Source organism: Dermochelys coriacea, chromosome 8 (assembly GCF_009764565.3).
Source record: "Dermochelys coriacea isolate rDerCor1 chromosome 8, rDerCor1.pri.v4, whole genome shotgun sequence".
NCBI lineage: Eukaryota > Metazoa > Chordata > Testudines > Dermochelyidae > Dermochelys > Dermochelys coriacea.
This window is the reverse complement of record NC_050075.1, coordinates 106,050,426-106,077,858: the sequence shown is the minus strand read 5'-3', so window position 1 is coordinate 106,077,858 and position 27,433 is coordinate 106,050,426. Positions and strand designations below refer to the sequence as shown.

At 60.6% G+C, this 27,433-nt stretch overlaps 1 protein-coding gene across 1 annotated transcript in view; it reads right to left on the bottom strand.

Annotated features, from left to right (window-relative positions):
- PTCH2 (patched 2) overlaps positions 1-20,239 on the bottom strand; it is a 47,102-nt gene extending 26,863 nt beyond the window's left edge. Inside the window, exons 1-2 of the mRNA XM_038414865.2 lie at positions 19,821-20,239; positions 18,082-18,274 (exon numbers count right to left, since the gene is read on the bottom strand). Of these exons, the coding sequence (XP_038270793.1) occupies positions 18,082-18,274; positions 19,821-19,925 (298 nt within the window). The 5' untranslated portion in view covers positions 19,926-20,239. The remainder of the gene's footprint in view (positions 1-18,081; positions 18,275-19,820) is intronic.
- Positions 20,240-27,433: the final 7,194 nt, after the last annotated feature.

Below are 27,433 nucleotides of genomic sequence, written 5' to 3'. Positions count from 1 at the left end.
GGCCCCCGTTTACAGTCAGTCTTTCTTCAGGCCGCAGCCGCTCAGCACCTGGAGACGCCGGATGGACCAGTCCTAAAGCACAGATCCCAGCAGGGAGCAGCCTGGGTTACAGCGGCCATGGGGCTGGGATGGAAGGAACTCAGTGGGCCCCAGCGCCCGGCCAAGGGAGCAGGACTGGGACCACTCTCCGTCCCTCCCGCTGCCAGCTCAGTGCGGCACGCTGCCAGCTCTGGCTGCCGGCCAGCGCATGGGAGGCCAGGCGCAGCGAGAGCGAGACCACAAATAAGCAACAGAATCTTTGCCTTTAATGACTTATTATTTCTTTCATGCTTTTATTTTCCATCCCACCCTCCCTGAAGGGCCCAGGGAACAGCTGGAGACAGTCGGATGCCAGTTGTGAAGGAGGCCGTGCCAGGGAAGGCGGCCCAAGGCGGGGGGGGGGGGCAGGGAGAGCCATTGTGCCTGTGAAATGGGACAGTGAGATGCAGGGGGGCTGCGTGGGTGTCGGAGGAGGCATCCAAACCATTGCTGGCTGTTTGGGAGGTCAGGCGGGAGGTGCACTGAGCTGCTCCAGCCTCAGCTGAGCCACCCAGGAGAAACCCAGCATGGAGAGAGAGATGCGATGCTTGGGTGGGGGGGCGTTAGGAGGATGGACAGACAGCACAAGCTAGCAAGCTCGCAGGCCTATTGTCTAGCCCCTCCTGCTATGCATGCCCCACAGACCCCACAGCGAGCCTGCCCCCTGAGCCCCGGCCATCCGGCTGCTGGCGATTTCCATGGTGTGTCTGTTGTTACCGACAATTGCCACTGCAGGAATAACTGCACATCCGCAAGTGCTGGGGGGTGTGTGTGTCCCTTGTAATTAGTGTTAATTTGGAGCAGGGCGCTGCGAGCCACAGGAGAGCTTCAAAGGTGACTGAGGAAGCCTCAAATCCCAACCCCCTAATTAACCAGGGGGCGAGATGAAAAGACAAGGCCGAAGCCCAAGCCTGCCAAGCGCAATTCAAATGGGAGGGCCACTGGCTGGCCGGGCCAGGCCCCAGCGCTGGCACAGGGGGGCATGCACCCACCCCAGCCCCCCAGATCTGAGCTGAGGGAGTGCCACCCTGCCAGCCGTGGCTGGCCGCTCTCATCCCAGGAGTAAGGGGGCTGTGCGGGGTGGGGGGGCCTCTGCCAGCCAGCAAGATAGCAAGAGTGAGCATGTTAATGAGGAGCGCTATGAAAATTTTCCTTTCCTCCAATTAACAAAAGGAGCCCTTGGCTTTCTCATGCACAGGGCCCCTCTGGTTCCAGCCCCCGGCCCCCCCTTGGGCTTATTAATGCCTTTGCCTCTGAGCATCCAGGCACTGAGGGGATCTGCACACAGAGTGCCAGGGCCCCTGGGCTGAGGATCGGGCACAGGAGCCTCGGGGCAGTGCCTGAGCCCCCCGGTATGCCCCGAACAAGCCTGGCTCCCCTAGGCCCTGCACTCTAAGCTGGGCCTCGCCATGCACCAGGCCCAGGGCTGGGTTAAAACCAGAGACCCCTCATGTCACTGGCAGAGCACGGCCTGGCCTGGCCCTGCCAGCAGGGGATGGATCCCCCAGGACCAACAGGGCTGTGCCAGTTCTGGTGCTAATTGGCCTCCAAACACAGCACACGGGGGGGGGGAAGAGGGGGGCCTATTCCCTCCCAGGGCAGCTCGGTGGGAGCTGGCATCTGGGCCTGCCAGCAGGGATAGTGCCAGTCGGGGCGAGTTCAGAGCCGGGCCAGCCCAGCCCGGGTGCAGCTCACACTCCCGGGCTGCTCTGGGCTGTATGGCCATCCTTCCTGGGCCGGGGCAGCCACACCCAGCGCGGCGGGAAGAGACCTGGGAGCCCTCAGGGCCACGCACTCCATGGGCAGCTGCCAGGCGAGGGCGGAGCGTACCCAGCATGGGGGCAGGAGCAGACAGGCTGCACCCTGCCCTGGTGCCCTGAACGTAGCTCGCCACGGAGCCTCATGCACCGGGGAAAGCAGCCAGGAGGGGGTGCTTTCAGAGACGGTCAAGCTCAGGGTGCCCCAGCTCCCCCGGGCGGCTCTTCCCCTGGTTCCCAGCAGCACCACCTGGGACAGCACCGCCACCCGCTCCTGGCCAGGCCCCGGAAGGAGCAGGGCAATGTCTGCACAGTAACCTCCCCTGCAGCCGAACGATCCTCGTAATTACAGAGTCCTCAGCTCAGCGCCAGCATCAGGCACCTCCTCCCACCCAGCCAGGCCACCCCCAGCTGGGAGGCTGCCCAGGGAGCCCCACTGAGCATGCCAGGCCTGGGGAGTTATTGCCCCTCTGCCCATGGCTCGGCCTGGCAGTACCCACCACGCGTTCCTCCCCCAAGCAAAATCTCTTCAGGGCATTTTCTCTGCAGCAAAACCAGTCGGATTGTCATTACAATTCTCACACCAGCAGTGGCTGGAGGGTTCAGCCAAGCTCGGGGGCCCGTCGTGCCAGGGGCTGCACCCTGCATCCGATGAAGTGAGCTGTAGCTCACGAAAGCTTATGCTCAAATAAATTTGTTAGTCTCCAAGGTGCCACAAGTCCTCCTTTTCTTTTTGAGGATACAGACCAACACGGCTGCTACTCTGAAACCTGCCAAGAGACAAGCCCTGCCCCACCACAGCCTCAATGCCAGGCCCAGGGTGGAGGGGGAAGGTGCTGGGCCGAGCTCCTCCAGCAGGCAGAGCCAGGGAACCCAGGCAGAGAGTGCCATGCTCTACCCACTGGACCACGCTGCCTCCCCCAGCTTCCCCCTGCAGGGAGCGGGAGAGATGGCAACAGAGGGCCCAGGCCAGCTGCCAGAGGTAGGGCCACTCCGACGGCGCTGGGGCTCCGAGCCAGGTGCCCAAGGATGGGCAGAGAGGCGGGGCTGATGCCGCGCCAGCCTGGTCCACGCGAGATTCTTTAGGGTTGCTCTCCTTTGGTTGCCATAGCAACAGCATGGCGCCACCAGCCATCATCCAGGCCTGCTCCGAGCTGGGGTGCACAGTGCTGCCCCCGGCAGTGTGCCCCGCGGGGCCTGTCTGACGCTGAATGCGCCCAAAGGAACAGCTCCTGCCCTGCCTTGCACAGAGGATGGACCAGGCCCCCTGCAGCAGGCCCTGCCGTGGGCGCTGCCCATCTCTGAAACAGCACTGCCCAGTCGCTTCCTGGGCGCCCTGCAGGCCGAGGCGTCGCCACCCCTTGGCACACAGACCAGCAATGCGGCCCAGCGGGTGGATATTTCCTGGGGGCTGGGGTGTCACCACAGGCTCCCCCTGCACCTCTCAGCGTGGGGCTCCCACGTTCCAGGGGACACACCAGCATGGAGCTAAGCGGATGGGTGAATGGGCACCAAGGAGAGGCCTATGGACCACATCCCATCCCTCGGGCTCACTGCCCCATCATCCCCTCCCACCCCCGCACCAAGGAGCCAGGGGGCCTCCCCCTTTTCCCTGAGCAGGCTGGGCTGCAACCTGCCCTCAGAGATCTCCCCAGCCCCACACATCCCCATGGCTGCCAGAGCCCTACACCCGGCGCCACTGACTGCATCTGCCATGTCTGGGTTCAGACCCAGGACTCTGCCCCCTAGGATGGGACAGGAAAGGGGACCCAAGGCCACCCCAGTTTCTGCAGGGCAGCATCCCCCACGCTGCAGCCACTGCAACAGGAGAGGCTAGGGCTCCCCTCTTCACGGCGGGGGGGGTGTCACCGCTACCAGCCAGCGCCCCGACACTCAGCCTCCAGGAGCTGAATTCAGGCCACAACGCCCTGCCCCTCGCTGCCTCCAGGAGAGTGAGGGAGAGGATCCGGACACTGGCGTCCTGCCCACGCTGCTTCCAGCTGCACAGCCTGGCAGACTCAGCCCCGACCTGCCACTGAGCAGCCCAGGATGCCCTGAGCCGTGCCCCAAAGCTGCGGAGCAGAGTGCGCCGTGTGTGCACCCAGCAGCCAGCCAGCCCAAGAGGACGTTCACAGCCCAGCTGGGAGAGGGCAAGTGGTCGGCTGGAGGACAGAGGCTGGAGCCAGGCAGAGTGGAATTGCATTTGGAGCCCAAAAAGAAAAGGAGGACTTGTGGCACCTTAGAGACTAACAAATTTATTTGAGCATAAGCTTTTGTGAGCTAGAGTTCACTTCATCGGATGCATTCGGTGAAAACCGCTCTGTACACCATCAGGAACACGGCACAGCCAGATGCAACCTAACCGGGCAGGGAGAGCCGCTCGCACCAGTGGGGCCTGTCACCACTAATACCCCTCAGTTCCTTGCCCATGCTGCCTGCTTCCCTCCCCGGCACTCACACCTACAGCCCAGCAGTGTCCCGCCGCGGGGGTCCTGAAGTCAGTCACACACACACACCCCAGCCAGTGGCCTATCTCGCTGGGGGCAGGCAGCATCCCCTCCCACGTGCCCTACAGGAACCAGGTCTGGGGCAGAGCCAGGAGCTCAGCCTGGGGCCCACCGAGCCCTGGGCCTCCCTGCTGAGGCTGCTGACAAGGGGGCAGCAAGAACCATGGGTGACGGCGGCTTCTGAGCCTACTGGGAGCCCAGCTGAGCCCCCCCAACTCATCACACAAGCCACCCAAGAGCCTTGGCCGGGAGGCAGGGCTGGCAAAGGCTGGACCCCGGCACCTGCCCCTCTCCCCAAGATGCTCCCACTCTAACAGCGGCCACACGAGCAGAGCTCCCAGGAAACCCACCCACCTGTCACAAACCCCCTTCACCCCCAACCGCAGCATTGACCCGCCTGGCCAATCCAGGGGCATCATGAGCTGATGGGCCTGTGAACCCCGGTCTCCCAGTGGGCTGCCCCCCACCTCACCTCCCAGAGGCTCAGAGCACCCAGCAGGGTTTCTATGGCAGGGCGCCCAAACGGAACACGAAAAGCCCCAGATATTGAGACTATCCCTATAAAATCTGGTCACCCTGCTTAGAAATCTATAGGCTGAGCTGCCCAGGAATGATGACTGCAATTCCACCCCCAGCCCTGGCAGGGCAGTGAGAAGGAGCATCTGGAGCCGGGGGGGGGGGGGGGGGAAGAGAGACAGAGTGTCAGGACACTTGGGTTTGAGCCCCTGTGCCTCGGTTTCCCCACTGGCAGCAATGGGACTAAGGATCCTGTGAGATGGGAGGCTGTGTGCCATAGTGTCTGTAAAGTGTTTTGAGATCCTGGGGCAGAAATCCCAGGACTGTTCCAGACACACACAGGGGGAAATGGCTTGCTCACCCAGACGAGAGGCCCCGTGTGAAGCCAGCTCTCTCCTCACAGCCAGGGGGCTGCCAGGCAGATGAAGAAAATCAGGGCCAGGAACACAGATAGACGAGAGCCTGTGGCCTCTGGACACTGGGGCTTCCCCAGCCCCTAGTCATGGAGTTGGCCCACTGGGCTGGACAACACTATGAAGCGTGGGGGCCACGCTGGCACCTGGGTGCCTCCAGCTATGGGGCACACTCCCTAATACCACCCTATAACCTGCCATGGGCTCAGAGGCCTGATCAGTACTGCTTGGCCCCCTGCCCACTGTACTGCTCAGCCTTGCGATTGCAGGAGATCTTAGGTCGAGCCCATCGCCCTGGTATCTGGGCTCCTGGAATCTCCTTTTCTCTCCCTGTGACGAGTCCTGTGGTAGCAGCTACTGGCACCCACTGATTTCACGGCTCCCCCCATGGGGTCCTCAAACATTAGCCCCTGTTCCAATGGGGCTGCCCTGCTCTCATACCTGTGGGGAGCCGAGCCGAGCCAGCGTGGGGCCATAGCGTGGGTACAAAGTGCTGCGGGGCTGCTGGGCTGGGACAGGCAGGAGACACCTAAAGCCTCCCCAGGTAACACACAACGGCATCACACACAGCCCAGACCCCCGCATAACACACAACAGAGTCACACACAGCCCGCCCTCCACTCTCCCTGTGTAACACACAACGGCATCCTACACAGACCACCCTTCCCCCATCATAACACACAACAGCATCATACAAAGGCTGGGCCCCCCACGTAACACACAATAGTGTCGCACACAGCCCAGGCCCCCCACATAACCACAATGGTGTCACATACAGTCCTCCCCTCCCCCCACGCCCTGCGTAACACTCAATGGCATCACATGCAGGCCAGGCCCCCCGACGTCAGACACAGTCACACAGCATCACACCAAGTGGGACCGGAGCCTTTCTCCGCTCACTCGCCGGCTCACCTGCTGAACGATTCAGATAACGATGTAGCATGCTGAGCAATGGCATAGAGAGTACATGTATACCGTTTGCGGACGATACCAAGCTGGGAGGGGCTGCAAGTGCTCTGGAGGACAGGATTGACATTCAAAATGATCTGGACAAACTGGAGAAGTGGTCTGAAGTAAACAGGATGAAATTCAATAAGGACAAATGCAAAGTACTCCACTTGGGAAGGAACAATCAGTTGCACACATACAAACTGGGAAATGACTGCCTAGGAAGGACTGTAGTGTGGAAAGAGATCTGTGGGTCATAGTGGACCACAAGCTAAATATGAATCAACGGTGTGACACTGTTGCAAAGAAGCAAACATCATTCTGGGCTGTATTACCAGAAGTGTTGTAAGCAAGACACAAGAAATAATTCTTCCGCTCTACTCCACTCTGATTAGGCCTCAACTGGAGTATTGTGTTCGGTTCTGGGCGCCACATTTCAGGAAAGATGGGGACAAATTGGAGAAAGTCCAGAGAAGAGCAACAAAAATGATTAAAGGTCTAGAAAACATGACCTCTGAGAGAAGATTGAAAACACTGGGTTTGTTTAATGTAGAGAAGAGAAGAGAAGAGAAGAGAAGAGAAGAGAAGAGAAGAGAAGAGAAGACCGAGAGGGGACAGGATACCAGTTTTCAAGTACATAAAAGGTTGTTACAAGGAGGAGGGAGGTAAATTGTTCTGATTAATCTCTGGGGGTAGGACAAGAAGCAATGGGCTTAAATAACAGCCAGGGCGGTGTAGGTTGGACATTAGGAAAAACTTCCTGTCAGGGTGGGGAAGCACTGGAATAAATTGCCCAGGGAGGTTGTAGAATCTCCATCACTGGAGATTTTTAAGTGCAGATTAGACAAACACCTGCTACGGACGGTCTAGATCAGGGGTAGGCAACAAATGGATTGTGGACCAAATCCAGACTGCCAGACGCTTTTGAACAGACCACACAATCTTATTATTTACTGTCATCATTATTGTCATCATTTCTGCATTATTATCTCTGGAGTCTGGACCTTGACTGTACCTGGGCCAAGAAATAACTGATTACCACTGGCCTCGATAATCCTTAGTCCTGCCATGAGTGCAGGGGATGATCTCTTGAGATCCCTTCCCGTCCTTCTATTCTAAAAGAACCGTGACATCACACTGTGTCACACATGACATCACACCTTTGGGCCTCCAGCACCACGGGTGGCAAGTAAACCACCAGCTGGGGGTGGCTAGCCCCCCGCCCTGCCCCTTCCGCACACAAACACACCCTCACCAGAGCCCCACCACCACGGCCGCCGGCCCCTGCCCCAGGCTAGTGCCCTCAACCCCAGAGCACCGGGAGGGCGGGTGGAACGGCCCGAGCTGGGGGCAGCACAGAGGGGGAGCCACAGAGCAGGAAGCAGGAGGGGGGCTCTGGGGGCGGAGCATGGGTGGGGCCACACCTGGCTGTTTGGGGCAGCACAGCCTCCCCCTGCCTACGATACCCACCGCCCATGTCCAGCCCCTCACAAATACACACTGTGACATCATGACCCCCCCTAAGAAATGGTGGGGGCAACATGCTGGGCTGGGGCTCCAGCAACCTGAGTTCAATTCCCCACTCTGCAACTCTGGGCAAGTCCCAGGATGAGGGAGCACATGCTTTGTGCCTCAGTTTCCCATATGTGCAATGGGGCTAATAATCCTGCCCTTTGTCTGTGTAGCCTGCGAGCTCCTGGTTGGCAGGGGCTGTCGCACCCTAGCAGAACAGTGCCATGATCTCAGTGGGGACCGGTAGGTGTTACTATAATACACTCGGTAAGGGCCCCACTCAGAAACGGCCCTCGTGTGTGCATGCACCGGTCTCTGGGGTATTTCCCATGCCCGTTGGTGTGCAGGAGGCCACGCGGTGCCATGCACCAGGTTTAACAGCCTGGCCGAATTAAATACGACCATCTCCTCCTGACTGCACGCAACCCTGCCCCTGCCAGGGCCTCTGGCATGGCACCGCCAACCCCAGGGAATGCCCAGTGTAACGTGCCCCACTCCTGCAGCCAGTGGATGGCAGGATGGAACCGCAGCAGCCAAGCGCTGGCCAAACACAAGCAGGGAGGGCGATCCAGGGCTGGGGCAGCAACCTCACTGCACCAGGCCCTTGCCAAGAGCCTGGTCCCAAACCCAGTTAGTCCATAGGGGCCTTTCCACCAACATGCTTGGCTCAAGCCCCAGAGGGGAGTTGCCCCACTGTGCTCCGCTGGGACCTGGCAGCCCAGCCCTTCCCTGCCCCGGGACAGGCCCCAATTCTCTCTGGGGCTCAGCTATGAAAGCTGACGCAAGGGCAGGGGGGCGAACGAGAGACGTGGCCTCCCCCCAGCCATGGCACTTACATGCCCGCACGCTCTGACTCAGCTCGCAAGCCACAGCCCCGAGGGCTGCGATGCACGCAGGCCGGGGGCCACCTTCCAAGTGTTGTGGGGCGGATTAGCGGGATTAGGGAGCGGGTGAAAGGAGCCGTGCTGCTTCGGAGGAAGTCGTGCCGAGGGCAGGCTAAAAGAGCCATTTTCACCTGGCCCGCCTGTGGCCACCAGCCTCGCCTGTCACAACACGGCTGCGGGGGCCCCGCTCTGCCCCACAGCCCCCATGCCCTGGTGGGGGGGAGGAAATACAGCCAGTTGGCTGCCCGGGGTGGGCACGGGAGGGTGGGTGGCTCGCAGCCCCCTTCCAGTGCCTCCCCTCAGACAGCCCCAACATGGAGTCTCCTCGCCAGCAGTTGGGGGTCCCCCTGACAGGCGGAGAAGACCCCAGGCTGGAGGATAAATTCTGCAGTTTGTGCCCCCTACAGACCCTTCTCTAACAAACCCAGCCCCTCAAAAGCAGGTTCTCCAGCCAGACAAGGGAAAGGGCAACCAGCTTCCCAAGCCAGCGGAGAAGCCAGGCCCTGGCCCAGCCCGTGTCGATCGGAGCCAAACAAATGTCTTTATCACTCGAAATCCCAAGGGCTGGCTTCTGGGGGTGGTGGCGGGGGAGGGAAAAGGCCTCTCCTGAAGGAGCTCCCAGAGTCACGGCCAGGGATGAGGGGCAGCACGACCCCCCAAAATATGGGGGGGGGAAGAGTCGGTTGGGAACCATTCACTGCTAAGACTCCTGTCAGCATTGACATAAATTTCCACTGGTGTTGGCATTTAGGCCCTGGCTATTTCCATATGTATAGGGCTGCCTGGACTAATTATGCTAATCATCTCCTCTGTCGGGCGCTGTGAAAAATGGCTGCATTAGGCACTCCACTGCCTGCCAATGTGCCTTAATGCGGGGCTGAAACATACATTCATCCCCCTCTGAATGGGGGAATTTTTCCACTTTGCTGCCTTCATTCAGGCACGAAATGAAGGTTTTGAACTCAGACCACTTTTCCAGGCCCGAGGAGGAAGCAGAGAATAAAACTCTTCTCGGCCCCTCTCCCTGCTGCCCCCCCAAATATAAAACACCAAACACTAAAATGCTGCTGTCCACAAAACTCTTGCTGGGTCTTTAAAAAAAAAAAAAAATCAGCAAATTTGCCATCCATCACAAGCAATCAATCGACCACTCGGGAGGGGTCGCAGAGAAGAGAGCCAGGAAGATACTTTCCCCCACCATAAAAAAAAAAAAAAAAAAAGAAGAAGAGATTTCTGTCAATTTGCTTTGGCAAATTGAGCTGGGCTCCGACTTTGAGCTGGCTTCAGACAAGAAAGCGCCTTTCACAGCCAGCCCCGGCTGCAGGAGAAGATGCTTCGGAGCAAATGTCACAGCGGAGGGAGCAAACAAAGCCGATTTTTCAGCTAATGGAGCAGGCTGCGGGTGTGTTGGGGGGTGAGTGAGGCGAGGATCTTCCGCTCGTTGCCTGAATACAAATCTGGCTCCCTCTTTCGCTGGTGCGGAGAGTGAGGTCTGTCCCCGAGGGTCTGGGCTAGCATATGGGGCACCCAACTGGAGCCATCTCCGCGGGCGAGAGGTTCACAGGGCGGCTGCACAGCACCCCAGGTCGGGCTCCCCACGCCCCTCTGGGAAGCGGGGCCTACGCATGGTCTCCCCGCTAGCTCTGCCGCCCCCACCTGACTCCTCCGGCCGCAGCCAGGAAGCAGCTGCCAGGGGATCCGATGCGACTGCCCCGGCTTGGTTTCCCGTGACCTCCGCTCCCCACACCGTCCAGTGACAGCCCTGATGGTCTATAGCCCCCCCACCCTCAGCACTGCTCCCCCTCCCCAGGCTAGTGAGCCGCCGCATCCACAGATGCTCCCCTCCCCCCCGCGCACATACTGCTTGCCAGCTGGCTCTGGTGGGCCTGGATTCCAGCAGCCCGGCTGATTTCTCACAGTGCCTACACCCCTTCTCCCGCAGGCCAGCTCCTGGCTCGCTGCTAGCACCCCCAGCACCTCTCAGGAGCCTGCCATTCGCCAGGAGACCACCCAGCACTCCCAGTGCCCACCCAGGAACCTTTCAACCCCAGCCTTTGCTCTGCAGACGCCACCGCTCCCCTCCCACTGGATTTTCTCGCCCCTGGCCCAGCTGGGAGCAGAGACCAGGGTGCAGCTCCCAGAATGCACGCAGGCCCCCAAAACGCCTCCCCAGTCCCCCCACGCTGGCCCTTTGACAGGTGGCTTCGTCTATCCGTTGCTTTTCCTCTTTCAAGTGGCACTGAGTGGAGATGGCAGGTCAGCTCCAGCCAGATCCCCCGGGCCCGGGGCCTGTCGCCCAGCCCCCCCCTTCACCCCCCCAGCAAGCTGAACATGCCTAGAGGCTTGTCCCCCCTCCTGCCAGCCCAGTGCGAGCCGGCGCGGCGTGGACGTCTCCCCTAGCAGACAGCCCCATGGGCCACGCTGGCTCTGCCCAAAACGAAGCCAAGCGGCTACAGAGAGACCAGTGACTCCTGCCATACCAGGCCGGTCAACAGGCCACCAGCACCAGCCAGGGCCGGGCCTGGCACTTAGGGTCCAACAGCCTAGCCACTGAGCGGGGCAGATGGTACCAGTCCTCGGGGCAATGGGGCCAGCGTGCACATCAGCCTCCAGGGGGCGCTGCTGCCCAGGAGCTGTGGGGGGACCTGCCGGTGGGATCTCGGTGAGGGCTGCTGAGCACCTGCCAGACAGCTTCCCTCCAGCATCTGCTACCCACAGCTACTCCCCAACTTCCCTCTGCCCTCCCCCACGGCTGCCTCCCTCCCCCGCCTGCTCTCTCTTCCTTTCCCTAAGTCCTGCCCTGCCCTCCCCAGGCTGATTCACAGAAGTCAGGCTCAGAACCTTTCCTCTCTGTCCCCCTGGCCCCACATACCGGGGGGCTTGGGGGGCAGCGAGCCCCTCGCTTTCCACAGTCCTTCCACCGGGGACAGGGAGCAGGGGAGATTCCCGCACACCAGGTGGCTGCTCCAGTTAGAGGCTAATGCAGCTTTCCCCTGACCCAGCCCTCGGCCCCATAAATCAGCCCCAGCCCAGCCCCCTGGCCCTGCAAACACACTCAGACGGCCAGGAACAGCTGCCAGGTGGCCAGAGGTAACTCAACACTCAGCCAGGGGGTTCAAAGTCTCCAAGAAGCTAATCGCTTTAAAGGCACCTAATTGAACATTTCCACAGGCGATCCCAATTTACAGGCGCTGCCCTCTCCTTTCCCATCCCCTCCGTTGGATCAGGCCAGTCAATAACCCCTTCTCCAGCATGGGCGCACCTGTATGGCCCAGGCCTGGGCCAGTTTCCATCTCTCAGCCCCTCTCCATGGGCCACCCCTCCTGCTTCCAGTGGCAGCCGACGCCCTGCCCCGGTTCCACCCTCCGCAAGGGTCCTGATCCTGCCGGCCTGGCACAGGAGGTGAGCCCTCGGGACCGGCTCCGCCATGGGACTGGAGCGGGCCCCCCACAGGCTGGCCTGCCCCGGGGAGGAAGCGGCTGCAGCGAGAGGAGGCTGCTCGTCTGACGGCGGGCACCCTTTCAAGTCCGATGGTAGCTCAGGCATCGGGCGGGGCAGCAGAATGAGGGCAGAGAGCTGATGGGCAGAAGGGACCCCAGACCATCGAGTGTGACCTCCTGCACATCTCAGGCCACCATCACCGCAGCAACCAAAGGGTTAAAGCCCTCAGGAGACTAGACGGTCACTTGCCCCAGGCAAAGAATGGGCAGGGCGGGGGGAGGGAGAGGGAGCGCCCCAGTGCCTGAGGCCCCCACAGTGCAGGGAAATGATTAGGTGAGAGACACCCAGATAACCTGGCAAGTGACCCGCACCCACACGCTGCAGAGGAAGGCAAAAAAAAAAAAATCACAAGGTCCCTGCCAATCTGGGGAAATTTCTTCCTGACCTCACAGATGGCATGAGCCTGTAGGAGAGAGTGCTCGTTGCCACCTCAGAGCCCTGACCCACCCAGCCCCACGTCCCATCTCCAGCCAGGGACATCTCTGAGGAAGGAGACAAAAAATCCCAGAATGCATTGGGGGAGGGGAAATCCCTTCCTGACCCTTGCCAGTGTGGGTCTGAAACCCTGAAGCATCAGTGTTGGGAACATAAGCCATAAACCGGAAGTGAGCCCCAGGGCTGCTGAGCCAGGCCCCCATCATCACAAGCAGTCCCACTGGAGAGTCATGCTCATATGTATCCTGCCCTCTCTTCAAACTCATTATGTTGTTTGCCCCCCACAACTCCTGTCCGGAGGCTGTTCCAGAACCCCGGGCCCTCCGACAGGGAGAAACTTTCTTCTAATTCCCAGCCAGAATTGGCCCCTGGCTGGTTTGTACCATTTGTTCCTGGGCCAGCACTACCCTTCAGCTTAAGGAGCTCGTCCCCCCCCAGGTGGCGTTTACCCTGGGCGTGTTGCGAGAGAGCAAAGCTCAAGTCCCCTCTCAGCTCCCCCCAGGCTCCGCTCAGCGGCCAGGCTCTCAGTTCCTTGATCATCCTCACAGCTCTTCTTTGCACCAGTCCCAGCCTGGGGCAGGCTCCACACAGCAGCTGGATGTGCGGCAGGGTCTGTGCCGTATGCTGGGGCCTGCCTGCTTCCTTCCCCGATGGGCCCATCCCTGCTGTCACCTTCTGGAAAAGCCCAAGGCCACAGCAGCCAGCAACACATCCTGGGGCATGGAGCCCTTTCCCAGGCTGGGGGCTTGATCAGTTGCTGCTGTGGTCCGTGGCTCCAGGTGTACCCTCTCCTCTCTGCCCCCCAAAGGCGTACTCTGGGCAATGCTCTCCTGCGTGCAGGGCAGCGGGTAGCTAGCTGCATTGTCAGGGAGCCAAGCGCTGGTGCAAGGTACCCACTGACAGGACCCGTGAGCCCTTGGATTCTCCATAGGCCAGTGTAAGCTTCCCATATCGTGCCCCTGGCCCGCAGGACTCGGCTCTGCCGTGGGGAGAGAGGGGACTTGAGCCACCCTGGCCTATTCTGTCCTCAGCCTCTCTATCGAAACTGCTCTAGGTCTGCTCAGTACCCACCGTGCTGGCGGCTGTTTTGGAGAGGGAGCCTTGGCATCCCCATGCCCTGGCCAACATCCGATCCTAGCCCCTCTGTCACCAGTGACCCAGATCCACAGGGAACCGCAGCTCTACTCATAGGCCGAGCGCAAGGCCCCCATTTCTGACCAGTGATAGAAAGGATCAGGGACTTCAGCTGACCCAGCTCCACTCCTGTCTTGGACCTGGGCTAATCTGCTCTGGCCATTCCTCTGCAGATGATTTATCATTTGCCCCACAGAGATACAGCAGCAGCTGTCCTGAGCTGTCTTGTACTGGAAAATCAAACCCAGCCCTTCCCAAGACAGAGAGACCCCTCACTGCCACTCACGCCAGCCCCACTCCTCGGTGTGACCCTCTCCACCCTGCTCAACAGCACATGTAGCCCGAGAGGCGGGAGCTGGGCCAAGCTCCTGCCACAGGATCTAGCCCCCAGGCCCACTGGATGAGGGGTCAGCCCTGGCTCAGCAGACTGACGGGAAACCCTAGGGCGCAGGGGTGGGGACAGCTGACGGAAGAGCTAGATGTGGCCTGAGTCCCTGTGGAAAGAGCTGTGGTCATTGCCCTGCTGGGAACCAGGAGCGAAAGCCACTGGCACATGCTGCCCTTAGGGAGCAGCACGCAGCAATGCCCGTGGGCAAAGTGAGCTGCCCAGGCACTGACCAGTGCACAGAGCTTGGCTGCTTGGAGGTGTGATGGGGTCCCGGGGGCAGCTGTTAAACACAGTCATAGGATGTAAATGACGGGGCTGAGCCCAATCACCCCTTCCCTGCCCTGGCTCCTGCCCTGGGCACAGCATCTCGCCCTGTTCTCCTCCTCTGGGGACCCGTCCATGACCCCTAGAGAGCAGGGACAGTAGCAGAGTCTGGCAAACTCCTCTCCTGGAATGCCCTGTCTCCTAGGTCTCCATCCCACATGCCCCTGCCTGGCTCCCAGGCAGCAGAAAGGACACCAAAGCCAGAAAACCCTGCAGAGCAGATTCCCCTGTACTGGGGGCTTCCAGAAGGACATGAATTCCAGCCTCCCAAACCCACTAGCCAAGGGCCCAATCCTCCAGCCACCACCGGGGTGAGCCAGGAACAGACGGCCAAGGGGCTGCTGTACAGGGCAGGAGGCAGAGAGGAGCAGCTCTCCCAAGTGCAGGGCGGGCTATGTGCAGGCCATGGGGGCTAGCAAGAGTCTGACCCACATCCCACGTTAGCACTGGAAAAGTTACTGCAGCCTTCGTCTGCCCCCAGGGCCAAATCCTGCCCCCGGTGAAGTCGGAGGGGTGGCAGGGAGGTTCTGATGGGCGACGTCAGTGAGCAGGCCAGTTTGATCCTGCCAAACCAGAACAGAGCCAGATCGATGCCCAAGCACCTGCCATGCCCATGCAAATACCCTGCCCAGCAACGTTAAGGGGCCCTCCAGGACCTCTGCCACCAGAACCTTCCCTCAGGTCCGACACACGGCCCAGCCCTGAGCCGGGGCACTGCAGCCGCTCAGCCTGCTCTGGATTCCCCAACAGCGGTGACACCCTGCATGGCCCATGGGCAGGGCATAACACTGGGCCCCTCTTTGTACAGAGGTCCCCCATCTACCCATCATTGAGCACCTGCATGCTCAGCACTGGCCAGAAGATCTTGCTGAGCCACTGCCCAGAGGAGTTCAAAATCTCGGAAGCACAGATCTGACCGCACAAGCTAGTCTCAGCTGGGTCATCATCTCACAGCCAGAAGGTTCACATAGCATCAGCAGATATCACTCAGTGGCAGCACTTGGCAGTACCCTCTGCCCATTCAAAGCACTGGGCAGATGCCACTTGACACCTCCTTGCAGTGCGCTACCAAGGAGGTGAAGGTTATCATCTGCATTTCACAGGTGGGGAAAACTGAGGCACAGAGGGGCCACTGGAGCTGCCCAAAGCCCAGGAGCTGAGTCAGAATTGGACCCTGCCTCCTAAATCCACGACCTTTCCTCTCACCCACGCTGCCCATCGCACGCCCGAAGCACCCTCAAAGCCACCGCCATTGCTCAGCATGCAAAACAACATCCAGGCAGCACAAAGCGGCCTCTTGGGCGAGCAGGAGCCAGCCCTGAGCCAGACAGCACGGCATCCAGGCCAGCCCCTGGCACATCCTATGGCACACAGAGAATCTCAGAACAACCACAATCCTGGGCTTCTATGTCCCCTAAAACTCCCCCCATGCTTTGAGATCTCACATGGAGCAGCATGAGCTTCCAGCAGGACAGCTAACCCTATCAGCACACCTTGATTCAAAGCACCCCTCCCCACACATCTCTACCCCCCCATGCCACACTCTTCCCACCCACCCCCTTGGAGACTCGCAACCCAGCTCTCATCTTCCCCAGGAACACATCTGAGATCCTGGTTCCTTGCCCCGTTCAGCAGACACCAGTCTCCAAAGCTACCGAACCCAAGCGAAGGAAATCCCACACGATTCGGCCTCGCTTTGCATGCAGATAAAGGCGGGGGGTATTTCCCATCTTTAAATGCTGAACAGCTGCAGTTTGGGATGGATCTATTTTGTTTGCCACAAATCTGTGTAATGCAGAGGAAGGGTGGGGGGAGGAGATATGACCTCGCCTCCTCTTCTTAACAGCCGCGCAGACACCCCTCTTCGCGGAGTGAAACAGGTGTGTAAACTTTACTGGCATTCACGGTGGGGAGAAAGGGGGGCTCTTTTAAAGTAAAGTTGCTTCTATTGTTGAACAAACTCCAAGAGTAACTGAGGACCACACATGCAGCCGGGGGGCGGGGAGGGAGGAGCAGTGTAGCTCAAAGATGGCTGACACCACCGGAGGGTGTGAAAGTCCAACCCAATGTGGCCTCGGAGAGGGGCTGTGAGAAGAGGCTCAGGGCAGAGAGGCCAGAGACCCCGAAAAAGGGAAAGTCCTCCCAGAGCAGGAGAAGGAAAACTCGGGAGGCCCGGCAGCTGCGGGGAGAGCGCCGAAATCCAGGCTGAACTTATTAATAACAAAGGAATCATTTTTATCAGATGTTTCCACTAGGAAACGAGGCTTTGCTCTCGTCTGCCCCTTGCTTTTGGCTGTTTGTGTTCTCACTTGATTCCCTTCTCCCTCTTCCCCCGGGGGGCAGGCGCACGTGCCCCGAGCCAGCCCGGAACTGACAGCACTGTCAGAGGTTTCATTATCGCCTCCGTCAGCCCCTTCCCGATTTTCAGATCAATAATGCAATACTGGAAAAGGGCGGCTCAATCGCGGAGAGAAGGAATTTAATTACACGTGCCTCCGCGGACACACGGACGGGCATCGACCGCGATCCGGATCCCCCACAGAACCCAGCACACCCACCCTGGCATGCACGCCCATGCACCCCTGGCCCCGGGAAAGCACCCCCGTTCATATGCGCACCCAAGGGTGCCCCAAAGCTACTGAAATCTTGGGGAATGCACTACTTCATCGGTCACCTCTCCCACCTGCCCAGCTGTCATCTGAGCGCCAGGAGCTCCTCTGGGAATGCCAGAGGATTCAAGGCAGCAAACACTTCCATAAGGGGCCGTGCATTGCTCTACCCATGTTTACACTGGGGTACGCGTGTACGATCATGTCCGGTCATATATGTTTGCACAGGTTCACATGTTGATGCATGTGCAGCGTTGGGCTCTCCCTTTATGCATTTCTCTTATGCCACAGCCAAGGTGTCAAAGTTGAGACCGAAGCGGAGCAGAGGGTGGATCACATGCACGTTCACATACGTGTTTGTATGTGCCAGATGCCCACCCACACCTTGGGAGGGCGCATGTAGGATCCTGTCAGTAATGCTCCTGGAGCAGCTCAGAGCCGACCCCGGCTGGATTTCGGTTCAGCAGCCCAGGATCATATATTCCCTGCCTACAACAGCCAGCATTTCCTCCTACACCCACAGGGGCACAGAGATCCCGCGCATAGCGCCAAGACAGCCTGCCCCCCAGCGCCCTCCCGCCCCACTGCACCCAGACTGCCCTGCTCCCCCAGCGCCCTCCCGCCCCACTGCACCCAGACTGCCCTGCTCCCCCAGCGCCCTCCCGCCCCACTGCACCCAGACTGCCCTGCTCCCCCAGCGCCCGCCCGCCCCACTGCGCCCAGACTGCCCTGCTCCCCCAGCGCCCGCCCGCCCCACTGCGCCCAGACTGCTCTGCCCCCACAGCGCCCGCCCGCCCCACTGAGCCCAGACTGCCCTGCCCCCACAGCGCCCAGACAGTCCCGCCCCCCGCCTCCCCTCCCCACAGCGCCCTCCCGCCCCACTGCGCCCAGACAGTCCCGCCCCCCGCCTCTCCTCCCCACAGCGCCCTCCCGCCCCACAGCGCCCAGACGGTCCCGCCCCCCGCCTCCCCTCCCCACAGCGCCCTCCCGCCCCACTGCGCCCAGACAGCCCCGCCTCCAGAGCAGCCCCCAGCCCCAGACGCAGGCTGCTGGCCCCCAGCCCCCCGGCTCTTACCTTCCACCCACAGCTGCTCCAGGTCGGTCTCGATGGCGGCGGCCCGGAGCCCCAGGGCCAGCGCGCCGAAGAGCAGCAGCCCGGCGAGCAGCACCTTGCCGCAGTGTCGCTGGATGCGGCAGCCCAGCGCGAAGAGCAGCGCCTGGAGCCGGGCCCGCAGCCACAGCGGCGCCCTGGGGCCCCCGGCCTCGCCCTGCGGGAGAGGGGCAGCGTTACCCGCGGCCCGGCCCGGCCCCCGCCCCCTGGGGCCGGCCTGGGGGGCCCGACGGGTGCTCGCATCACCCCCCCACCCCCCAGCTCTGCCTGAGCCAAGGGGCAGCGCCGCGGCCGCCTGAGCCCGAGGATCCCCTTTCCTCGCAGCCCCTGGGGCCTGGCTCCCCTCCCCCCCGGGAGTGTCCTGGGGGGCAGGGCGCCCCCTGCGCTCAGCATCCCCCACCGCTGCCTCTGCCCTGCGGGACAAGCTTCCCCCAGCCGGCTCCCTGCGCCCCCCCACTGCCCCCCCAGGCTCCCCACCCTGCTGGGCCGGCTCCCTGCGCCCCCCCTCACTGCCCCCCAGGCTCCCCGCGTCCCCCACCCTGCCGGACCTGCTTCCTGCGCCCCCTCCCACTGCCCCCCAGGGTTCCCGCGTCCCCCACCCCGCCGGGCCGGCTCCCTGCGGTCCCCCACTGCCCCCCAGGCTCCCCACCCCGCCGGGCCGGCTCCCTGCGGCCCCCCAGGCTCCCCGCGTCCCCCACCCAGCCGGACCGGCTCCCTGCGGCCCTCCTCACTGCCCCCCAGGCTCCCCCCGTTCCCCACCCAGCCGGGCCGGCTCCCTGCAGCCCCCCCACTGCCCCTAGGCTCCCCGAGTCCTCCACCCTACCGGGCCGGTTCCCTGCGCCCCCCTTGCATCCCCCAGGGTCCCCGCGTCCTCCACCCACCCGGGCCGGCTCCCTGCAGCCCCCCCCACTGCCCCTAGGCTCCCCGAGTCCTCCACCCTGCCGGGCCGGCTCCCTGCGCCCCCCCCTGCACTCACCAGTCTCCCCGCGTCCCCCACCCTGCCGGGCCGGCTCTCTGCGCCCCCCCCTGCACCCACCAGGCTCCCCCCGTCCTCCACCCTGCCGGGCCGGCTCCCTGCGCCCCCCCCACTGCTCCCCAGGGTCCCCGCGTCCCCCACCCAGCCGGGCCGGCTCCCTGCGCCCCCCTCCTGCACCCCCCAGGCTCCCCGCGTCCCCACGCACCGCACCCCTCCCTTCCTCCCCCCAGGTCAGCTACATCCAGCCGGACCCTTCCTCCCCCGGCCATTGGCTCGGGTCAGTGACGGGGGTGCGAGGTTCCGCGGGCTCCCCCAGAAGCGCCCCCCTCCGGATCCACGCAGCAAGGGCTGGGGGGAGACCCGCTGGCCGCAGTGTGTCACACGTTCGGGGGGGCGCCGGGAGGCCCCAGGGGGATGCGACCAAGGGGCGAATTTCGCCCCAGATGGGCCTGGCGCACCTCCCCGGCCCCCCTCCAGCAAACTCACCCCCGGATCTCGGGGGCACCGGCCGGGCGCCGCGCCAACCCGGCAAGGAAAGGGGGGCCGAGAAACCGAGCTCCCGGAACCGGCCGCGGCACCGCCAGGGCGCACGCATCTCTCCAAGCGGCTCCCACCCCGAGCTGCCGGGACCAGGGCGGGAGAGATTTTAGGTCCCCACCCCTGGCCGCGGCCTCCCCGTTGCCGTGTCCCCGGGGGCTCCGTGGGACGGTCTCTGCCGCCCCCTCACCTTGGAGATCCGCTTCAGCGCTACGGCGGCGTGGGCGCAGCTGGCTCCCCGGCCGGGCGGAGCTGAGCTCGGTGCGCGCTCTCCAAAGCGGGGCTCGGAGGCCATGGTCCGGCTCCAGCGGGGGTCGAGCGAGGACGGGCGGGGACGGCGGAACGGCGAGGGCGGTAATCCAGGGGGCAGCGGGCAGCATCCGAGGGCTCCGCTCTGCTCCGGGCGGCCCCTGCCAACATTATGTGGCCAGCCCCGGGGCCATGCGAGCGGGCCCCGTGCGGGCTGCGCGCTACCGCGGCGTCTTGAAGCGCACCGGGGTGCGGGGAGACCCAGAGTAGAGCCACACGCAGCCTCCCACAAGCGCGGCGGCGGCCGATCGTCAACTCTCCCCCGTGCGCCTCAGATCCTGTCCCACCAACATTTGGAGCGAGCCGCAGCCTCCCTTCCAGATCATGAAGGGGGGGTGATGGGAATGCGCTCCGGTTCCCATTGGCTAAGGAAGAGGCAAATTACTTTGCAAACATCTCCTATTATTAGCTGCTAAGCAACAGCTCACCAAAGTGGAGACGAGGGAAGACCACCCAGGCCGCCCCCCTCGCTCCCTCCCTCCCGCAAATCAATGAGGGCAGAGACTGGAGAAGAAAAAACTTCACGAAACACAGGAATTCTGCTCCAGAGCCTTTCAAATGCTCCAGCCTTCCCCAGCTCCTGGCCTGCCTCTTCTATTTATTATTGCAAGCGGACATGGCCCCATTGAGACAGCTGCAAACTGTCCCTTGCAAGGAGGGGAAGGGGGGAAAAACCAAACATTCCCCCCCCCCTTAAACTGGAACAGGGAGAATTTCGGGGGGGGGGGTTGGTTTGAAAGAGCCCCTGGGCTTGGCACTGGAGTATAATTGATTTCAAAAAGAAACACTAGGAAAGTTGCAACAAATCAGCGCAAACAGAAAGCCAGCAACTCTCCCCCTCCTGAAGGCCTGGGCGAGGGGGTGGCACAGGAGAAGCCTTGGTTGCAGGCCTGGAGGGAAAGCTGGCTGGTTCTTCTGGGAGTTTTGCAGCCAATTTAGGGGCACAAACCCTCTGGCTCAAGGAAACACAGCACCCCCCTTGCAAGTGGCTCTGCTGGGAAAATGGACTATGGGATTCCTTTGCCCCCTCCCTCTCACACCCTGCTCAGGGAAAGTGGGGGGCTGCCCCTTCTAGGGACAGACCCTTTGCAAAACGCAGCTGGAGCCTCCAGCACCCACTAGGAGAGCAAGTCCTTGTCCTCAGTCCACTTGAGTAACAGCAGTCCCCTGCCCTCCCCCCCCCGCCATTAGGGTGGGAAAGCCAGGGGGCTGCACCATGCAAAGCAGAGCCCCCCAAGTGCCAGATGTTGTGGTCAGCACCCTCTGCAAGGCTTGAGGCAGGGAGACAGAAAGGAAGGAAGAAAAGGTTGTGGGGGAGGGGGGAGCCCCAAAGGAGCTTAATTACTGTGAACAAATGACGGCTTAGACCCCTCCCTGCCCAGCTGCCGGGCTAAGTAAGAAGAGACACTGTGATCGGAGCTGCATCTGACTAAGGGCCTACCCGCTGAGGACAGGCAAGGCACTGGACCCCCCTTGGAAATGCCCCTTTCCCCCTTGCTTGCGGACCTGAAGTGCCTCCCCCTGGGAAGGAGCAGTTTTGAAGCCAACCTGCCATCTACTGCTAGATCAATTGGTTGCACTTCTTTCAGGCGGTGCAGAGAGGGCTCCCATCCATCTGCCATGGCCCAGGGACTTTTGACGTGAGCCCCAGCTGCCCAGCCCTTGGACCCGAGGCACAGCGGCTTCCACAGGCTGCAGGCAAGTCCTGCCCATTGGCTGGGCCCAGGACTTGGATGGGGTCAGGACCCAGGCCCACTGAATCCAGCATCGCCTCTTGGACAGCGGACAGCGCCACATGCCGGGGAGGGGGGGTTGTTAGAACCCACCCATGGGGCCCAGCTGTTCCCAGAGTGTGAACCAGTTAAATCCAAGCCGGGATCGGGGCTGGTTTGCTCCTCTTACTGGGAATGTCAATGACCCAACTCAAGCCAAGCAAAATGCAAGCCAATGCCACAATGATGGGCACCAGTAGATAATGCCTGCAATTCCTTCCTTCCCTGTGAGAGTGCTGGGCTGGGCCACACAGCCTCAGACCCACGGTGCACCTCCACCAGACGGTGGCAAACACCAGCTGCAAGGAACCCCCTTGTGGACAAATCTGGCATAACCTGCCCCCAAGAAGTTGCTTCCTAACCTCCAGTAGCTAGCAACTGCCCAATGCCCTGAGCCTGATGGGAAGCGCGGCTGCACCCCGGCCTCAGAAGTGGCTCTGCCGGGAACCCTTCAGGGGTCATCGGAACAGATGGCTTTCAGATCCCAGAAATAGGATTTATTCTGTTAAAAAAGAAAAGGGGCAGAACCAGCGCAAGGCTGCTCCCCCAACGTCACTGCGATGGGACGTGGCCAACGGCTCGCTTGGCAAATGGGGCACAAGCAAACAATATGGCTTTGAATATGGCTAAATGCAAATGTATCCATCCAGGAACAAAGAATGCTGGCCACGTGTACAGGATGGGAGACTCTACCCTGGGAAGCAGTGACCCTGAAAAAGATGTTGGGGGGGCCTGGTGGCTACTCCGTTGAGCATGAGCCTCCAGTGGGACACTCTGGCCAAAAGGACTAATGCCACCCTGCGGGGTATAAACGGGGATCCCCTATAGGAGCAGAGAGGTCGTTACCTCTGGACTGGGCGTTGGTGTGACCGCTGCTGGGGTTGTGTGTATAGTTCGGGTGCCCACAATTCAAGAAGGATGTTGATAAATTGGAGCGGGTTCAGAGAAGAGCCAGGAGAAGGATTAAAGGATTAGCGAACACGCCCGACACTTGCAGATTGAGAGCTCAGTCTATTTAGCTCCACAAAGAGATGGTTAAGGTGTGATCTGATTGCAATCTACAGTCCTACATGAGGAACCAATATCTAATAATGGGCTCTTCAAGCTAGCAGAGGGAGGTATGATGTGGGCCAATGGCTGGAAGTTGAAACTAGACAAATTCAGACTGGAAATAAGGCATATATTTGTCATGGTGAGAGTAATTAACCTCAGGAACCATTTCCCCCGGGGTGCGTAGCGGATTCTCCATCACTGGCCATTTTTCAATCAAGATGGGCTGTTTTTCTAACAGATCTGTGCTAGGGATCATGCTGGGGGGACAGTCTCTGGCCCGTGCTATCCAGGGGTCAGACTGGATCAGCCCAATGGTCCCTTCTGGCCTTGGGCTCCATGAAGTCCCCCTCACAGTGGAAATGATCGATCTGGATGGAAGAGGAGCGTCCCCTGATTCTACACAGCAGCATGTGGCCTCACAAACTTCCAGAGACGCTGGGACTTGGAATGGGATCTCGTCAGCAACGCCTGGCTGGAAAGGGCCGGCAGAGGGGCACATTAGAGACCTTGACTCTCTGATGCTGTGGAGGCTGAGGGGAAAGGTCTCTGTGTCTCCATCTGCAGCCCCAGGACTGTGGAGAAGATCCAGGAAGTGAGGTGGGGTGGGGACTTAGATGCACACAGACATTAAGAGGTTAAGAGGACATATAGGCCTGGCACATGGGTTCTGGGCCAGTGCCCCCCCTCCTCAGCAATCTGGTAAGGAGCTTTATTATGAAACCATCTTGGAAAGAAAAAATAATCGCAGCCCCTCCTTTGTCAGGGGCCTGCTTTGCAGAGAGACAATCCCACTCCAGGATTGTCTCATCCAGAGAAAGAAGAGAGACATCCTTCCTCCTTGGTTTCTGCCCCAGGCAAGCAGCCCCTCTCTTATTTAAAGCCCTCCGGTTCTGTCTAGTCAAACAGAGCTCTCTCTCTCTGTCTCCACGCTTCCCGGGCTCTACCATCCAAGGTCCCTCCCCAGCTTTTTGCTGAGTTCCATGGTGCCTTGGTTATTAACCCTGAGCACTGATAAAGTGGAGGAGCAGGATCTGGAAGCCCAGGAGAGCCGTGAAAAGATGGTTTCCCGAAGGAGAACTCCAGAAGATCTGGGGATGTGCAGAGAAGCTGCAGGACGTCTCGAGAGAGATTCAACCAGCAAATTCCTCCCCCTTTGTCCTCCCTCCCGGAACTTCAGCAGGGGGAGGAGGAACAAAGTCACCCAAAAGGGCAAGGGAGAGACAAAGCTTGTGCCATCCCTCTGGGAGTGGCCCTGGGCCCAGCAGAGCTGTGGTAACCCCGACTCAGGCTGGCCAGTGCAAACTCAGGGAGGCCAGCTCTTCTGTGCAGGAAAGGGGGTTGCACAGTGGGGTGGGAAAGACGTCTAGAGCAAGTTAGAACTGGGAGGTCTGAGCATCGGCAGGGTCACCAGCAGCTGCACTCACGAGCCTTGCCAGCACGTCCACCAGGACACAGGTGCCCCACGCCGTGGAGGGGATCTACACAAGCCTTGCTAAACTCACACCTCCTGGAAGCAACGATGGGTTAACGTCGAGCCTCTCCCAGGCAGGTTAGCTCACCTCAACATGGCAATGGGCACACTAAGTACTGGCTAGCAAGACTCAGGACTCATGGCCCCCACGACAGGCTGTTTAAGCACAACTGTTTAGGACAGGAAGTGAATCAGCATCCACCCCAAATGGCAGCAGCAGGCACCTTGTGTACCAAGAGACCCAGCAACGCCAGGCAGCACCAAAGCAGAGCCGTGCCTTCCTGGCAACTCAGCTCGCTCAGGGCACCCGCCATCACCTCCCCGGCACATCGCCCCTGCTTCATGCTCTGAACTCCTGGGCCGAGATCTCCCGGCTTCACAGTGCTGCGGGGGCCTCAATCCGCACACATGGGGTCTGGGGACCGGGCCGCCCAACCCGCTGACTCTTGCTCTGCGCTACAGGATGGCATCTCTCCATTCACATATTCCTGCTCACGGCCCCTGCAGGCCACAGCCATGAGCTGGAGACCTCAAGCGGGCAGGAGGGTCCATCCAGCAGGGGGCAGCGTTCCTCCCCCACCCCTGCCGCAAGTCGGGGTTCTCAGAGACGAAGCCTTCGTCTGAGCGGGCCCCTCGCGGCTCCGGTCCTGCCCGACTGGCTGCCCCGGGAAGAGTCTCTGTAAAGTCTGGGGAGGGGAATCGGCACCTGATCGCCCAGGGCAAGACCCATAGGGCAGCCAGACAAGCGGAAGGGACGGTCACAGGGCAACTTCTCCTGGCTGACTCTGCCCCCCCCCCGCCCCATAACTTTGTCTCAGGTGGGAGCACTGGGGTTCCCAGGGGTGTCTGTGAAGCTGCTCCCAGGGCAGCCCCCAAGGCTCCCAGGGCCCAGCGAGCAGCTGCTTCTGGTGAGGATCAGCCCGGAGGTGCTGGGGAAAGCTGGCTGTGCTGGGCCCAGCCTCTGGTTCCCATTGCCAGCCTGTTGCCAACCCGGCGCCCCTTGTGCGTAGAACCAGTGCCATGTGAAATGTCCTCTCTCTGCAAGGCCAGTTGTGCTCCTGGCTCCAACGAGAGCCACCAGCTTGGCCCGTCTTTCTTCCAGAGCCTGGCTAGACACCGCCCCACTGCCTGCTCCATCACTGGCGGGTCTGCTGGACCCCCAAGGACATATAGATTTGTCCCATGGCACCCCTGGGAGGCAGCGGGATTAGTCCTATTGCAATGAGCTGGCTGCTGTGCGTCACCACTGCCCTCTCCTGCATGGAATCAGAACTGCCCAACAGCGTGTCATAGGCCCTACACTGCCAGCAAAGATTCTCCTCTAGCTACTGTGGGAGCGGCCTGTGGTTTTGCAGCCTGAGGCTTGTGTGGCTATGGTAAGCCAGCTGGGGACAGGCGGGAGGCCATGGGTGATGAATAAAGTGAGGCAACTAAACCAAGAGAGGGAATGGCTTCCCCTCGGTCCCACGGCAGGTAAACGGCAGAGCAGGATCCACACTCAGCCCTGGCGAGCACACGAAGCTTTGCCCCGGTCTGTCCCTCAGGCCCCTGCTCTCCCCAGCCCCGGGCCCGAGCCCGAGCCCGTGCTCATCAGCCAGGAGCAGCTCCAGCAAAGCCAGCGGCATTGCTCTGCACAGACTCATTACACGGTCCTGGGGCTCCCAGCTAAAGGCATCCGCACCGGGCACCGGTCTGCAGTGCCAGCAGTCAGTGCTAACCCAGGGCTCTGGGCAGGACATGGGGTGCCAGGGGAGGGCAGGAATGCATGCACCCCCCTCGGTCTGGAGGGGGAGCCACTTTGGAGCGTGGGCTGGCCTGGTGGTACTGTGGCAGCGAGCTGGTTCAGATCCCAGCCACGTCCCTTCATGCCCAGCTGGCAGGAGAGGACTGCAGAGTCACTGACTCTCTAGCGACCCCATCTGGCCAATGCAGCATGTGAGTCTGGAGCAGAAGCTGGGACTCAGGTGAGCTGGGTCTATTCCCAGCTCTGCCACTGAGCTGCTGGGGGTCCTTGGGCATGTCATGTCACCGCTCCGTGCCTCAATTTCCCCTTCCACCCTTTGTCTGTCTTGGCTCTTTAGACTGTGAGTCTTTGCAGTGGTGCCCAGCACCGTGGGGCTCCCATCTTGGCTGGCACCTTGTGACATGACTGTAACGCCGAGCATCCCTGTCGCCAGCAGACACTCTCGGTGAGGGCCCCTCTGGTTTGGAATTCACTCCCTGCCCCAGCGCCAAGCCCAGCTCTACAGCCAGGCCTCGGTGAGGGGAAGGGGGGTGTTCCACTGGGGGCGGGGGAATTTGCTGCTATGGCTGGAGTTTTAAAGGCAAAGCGAGTCAGCGAGAGCCTAGGAGAGACCCGCTGGTTGTAACAATTACATTAATTAAGAGCGACTCTATTCTACCCCCATGGTGGCGTCTCTAGACACCCGGCCCTGTGAGATCAAAGCGCTGAAATCAGGACAGAGAATAATGACCGAACCCACTTCTGCCTGGCTGCTATGCCAACCTCCTTTCTGGGCTTAGGAACACAAGAACGGCCATAGTGGGTCAGACCAAAGGTCCATCTAGCCCAGTATCCTGTCTTCCGACAGTGGCCAATGCCACGTGCCCCAGAGGGAATGACAGAACAGGGAATCATCAAGTGATCCATCCCCTGTCACCTATTCCCAGCTTCTGGCAAACAGAGGCAAGAGACACCATCCCTGCCCATCCTGGCTAGTAGCCATTGACGGACCTATCCTCCATGAACTTTAGTTCTTTTTAGAATCCTGTTACAGTCTTGGCCTTCACAACATCCTCTGGCAAGGAGTTCCACAGGTTGTCTGTGCATTGTGTGAAGAAATACTGCCTTTTGTTTGTTTTAAACCTGCTGCCTATTAATTTCATTGGGTGACTCCTAGTTGTTGTGTTATGAGAAGGACTAAATAACACTTTCCTATTCACTTTCTCCACACCAGTCATGATTTTATAGACCACAATCATATCCTCCTTTAGTCGTCTCTTTTCCAAGCTGAAAAGTCCCAGTTGTATTTGTGACATTCTGTACCTTGGGGGAGCACCTTGTAACCCTCCATATTTCTCATCTGTATATAATTGTGATCTGACATCTAAAACATGCCTTGTAAGGTATCAGGGGAAAGGTCATTTCTGAAAGTCATTTCTCTATCCATAGGTGTGTATCATTAATGCATATTAAGT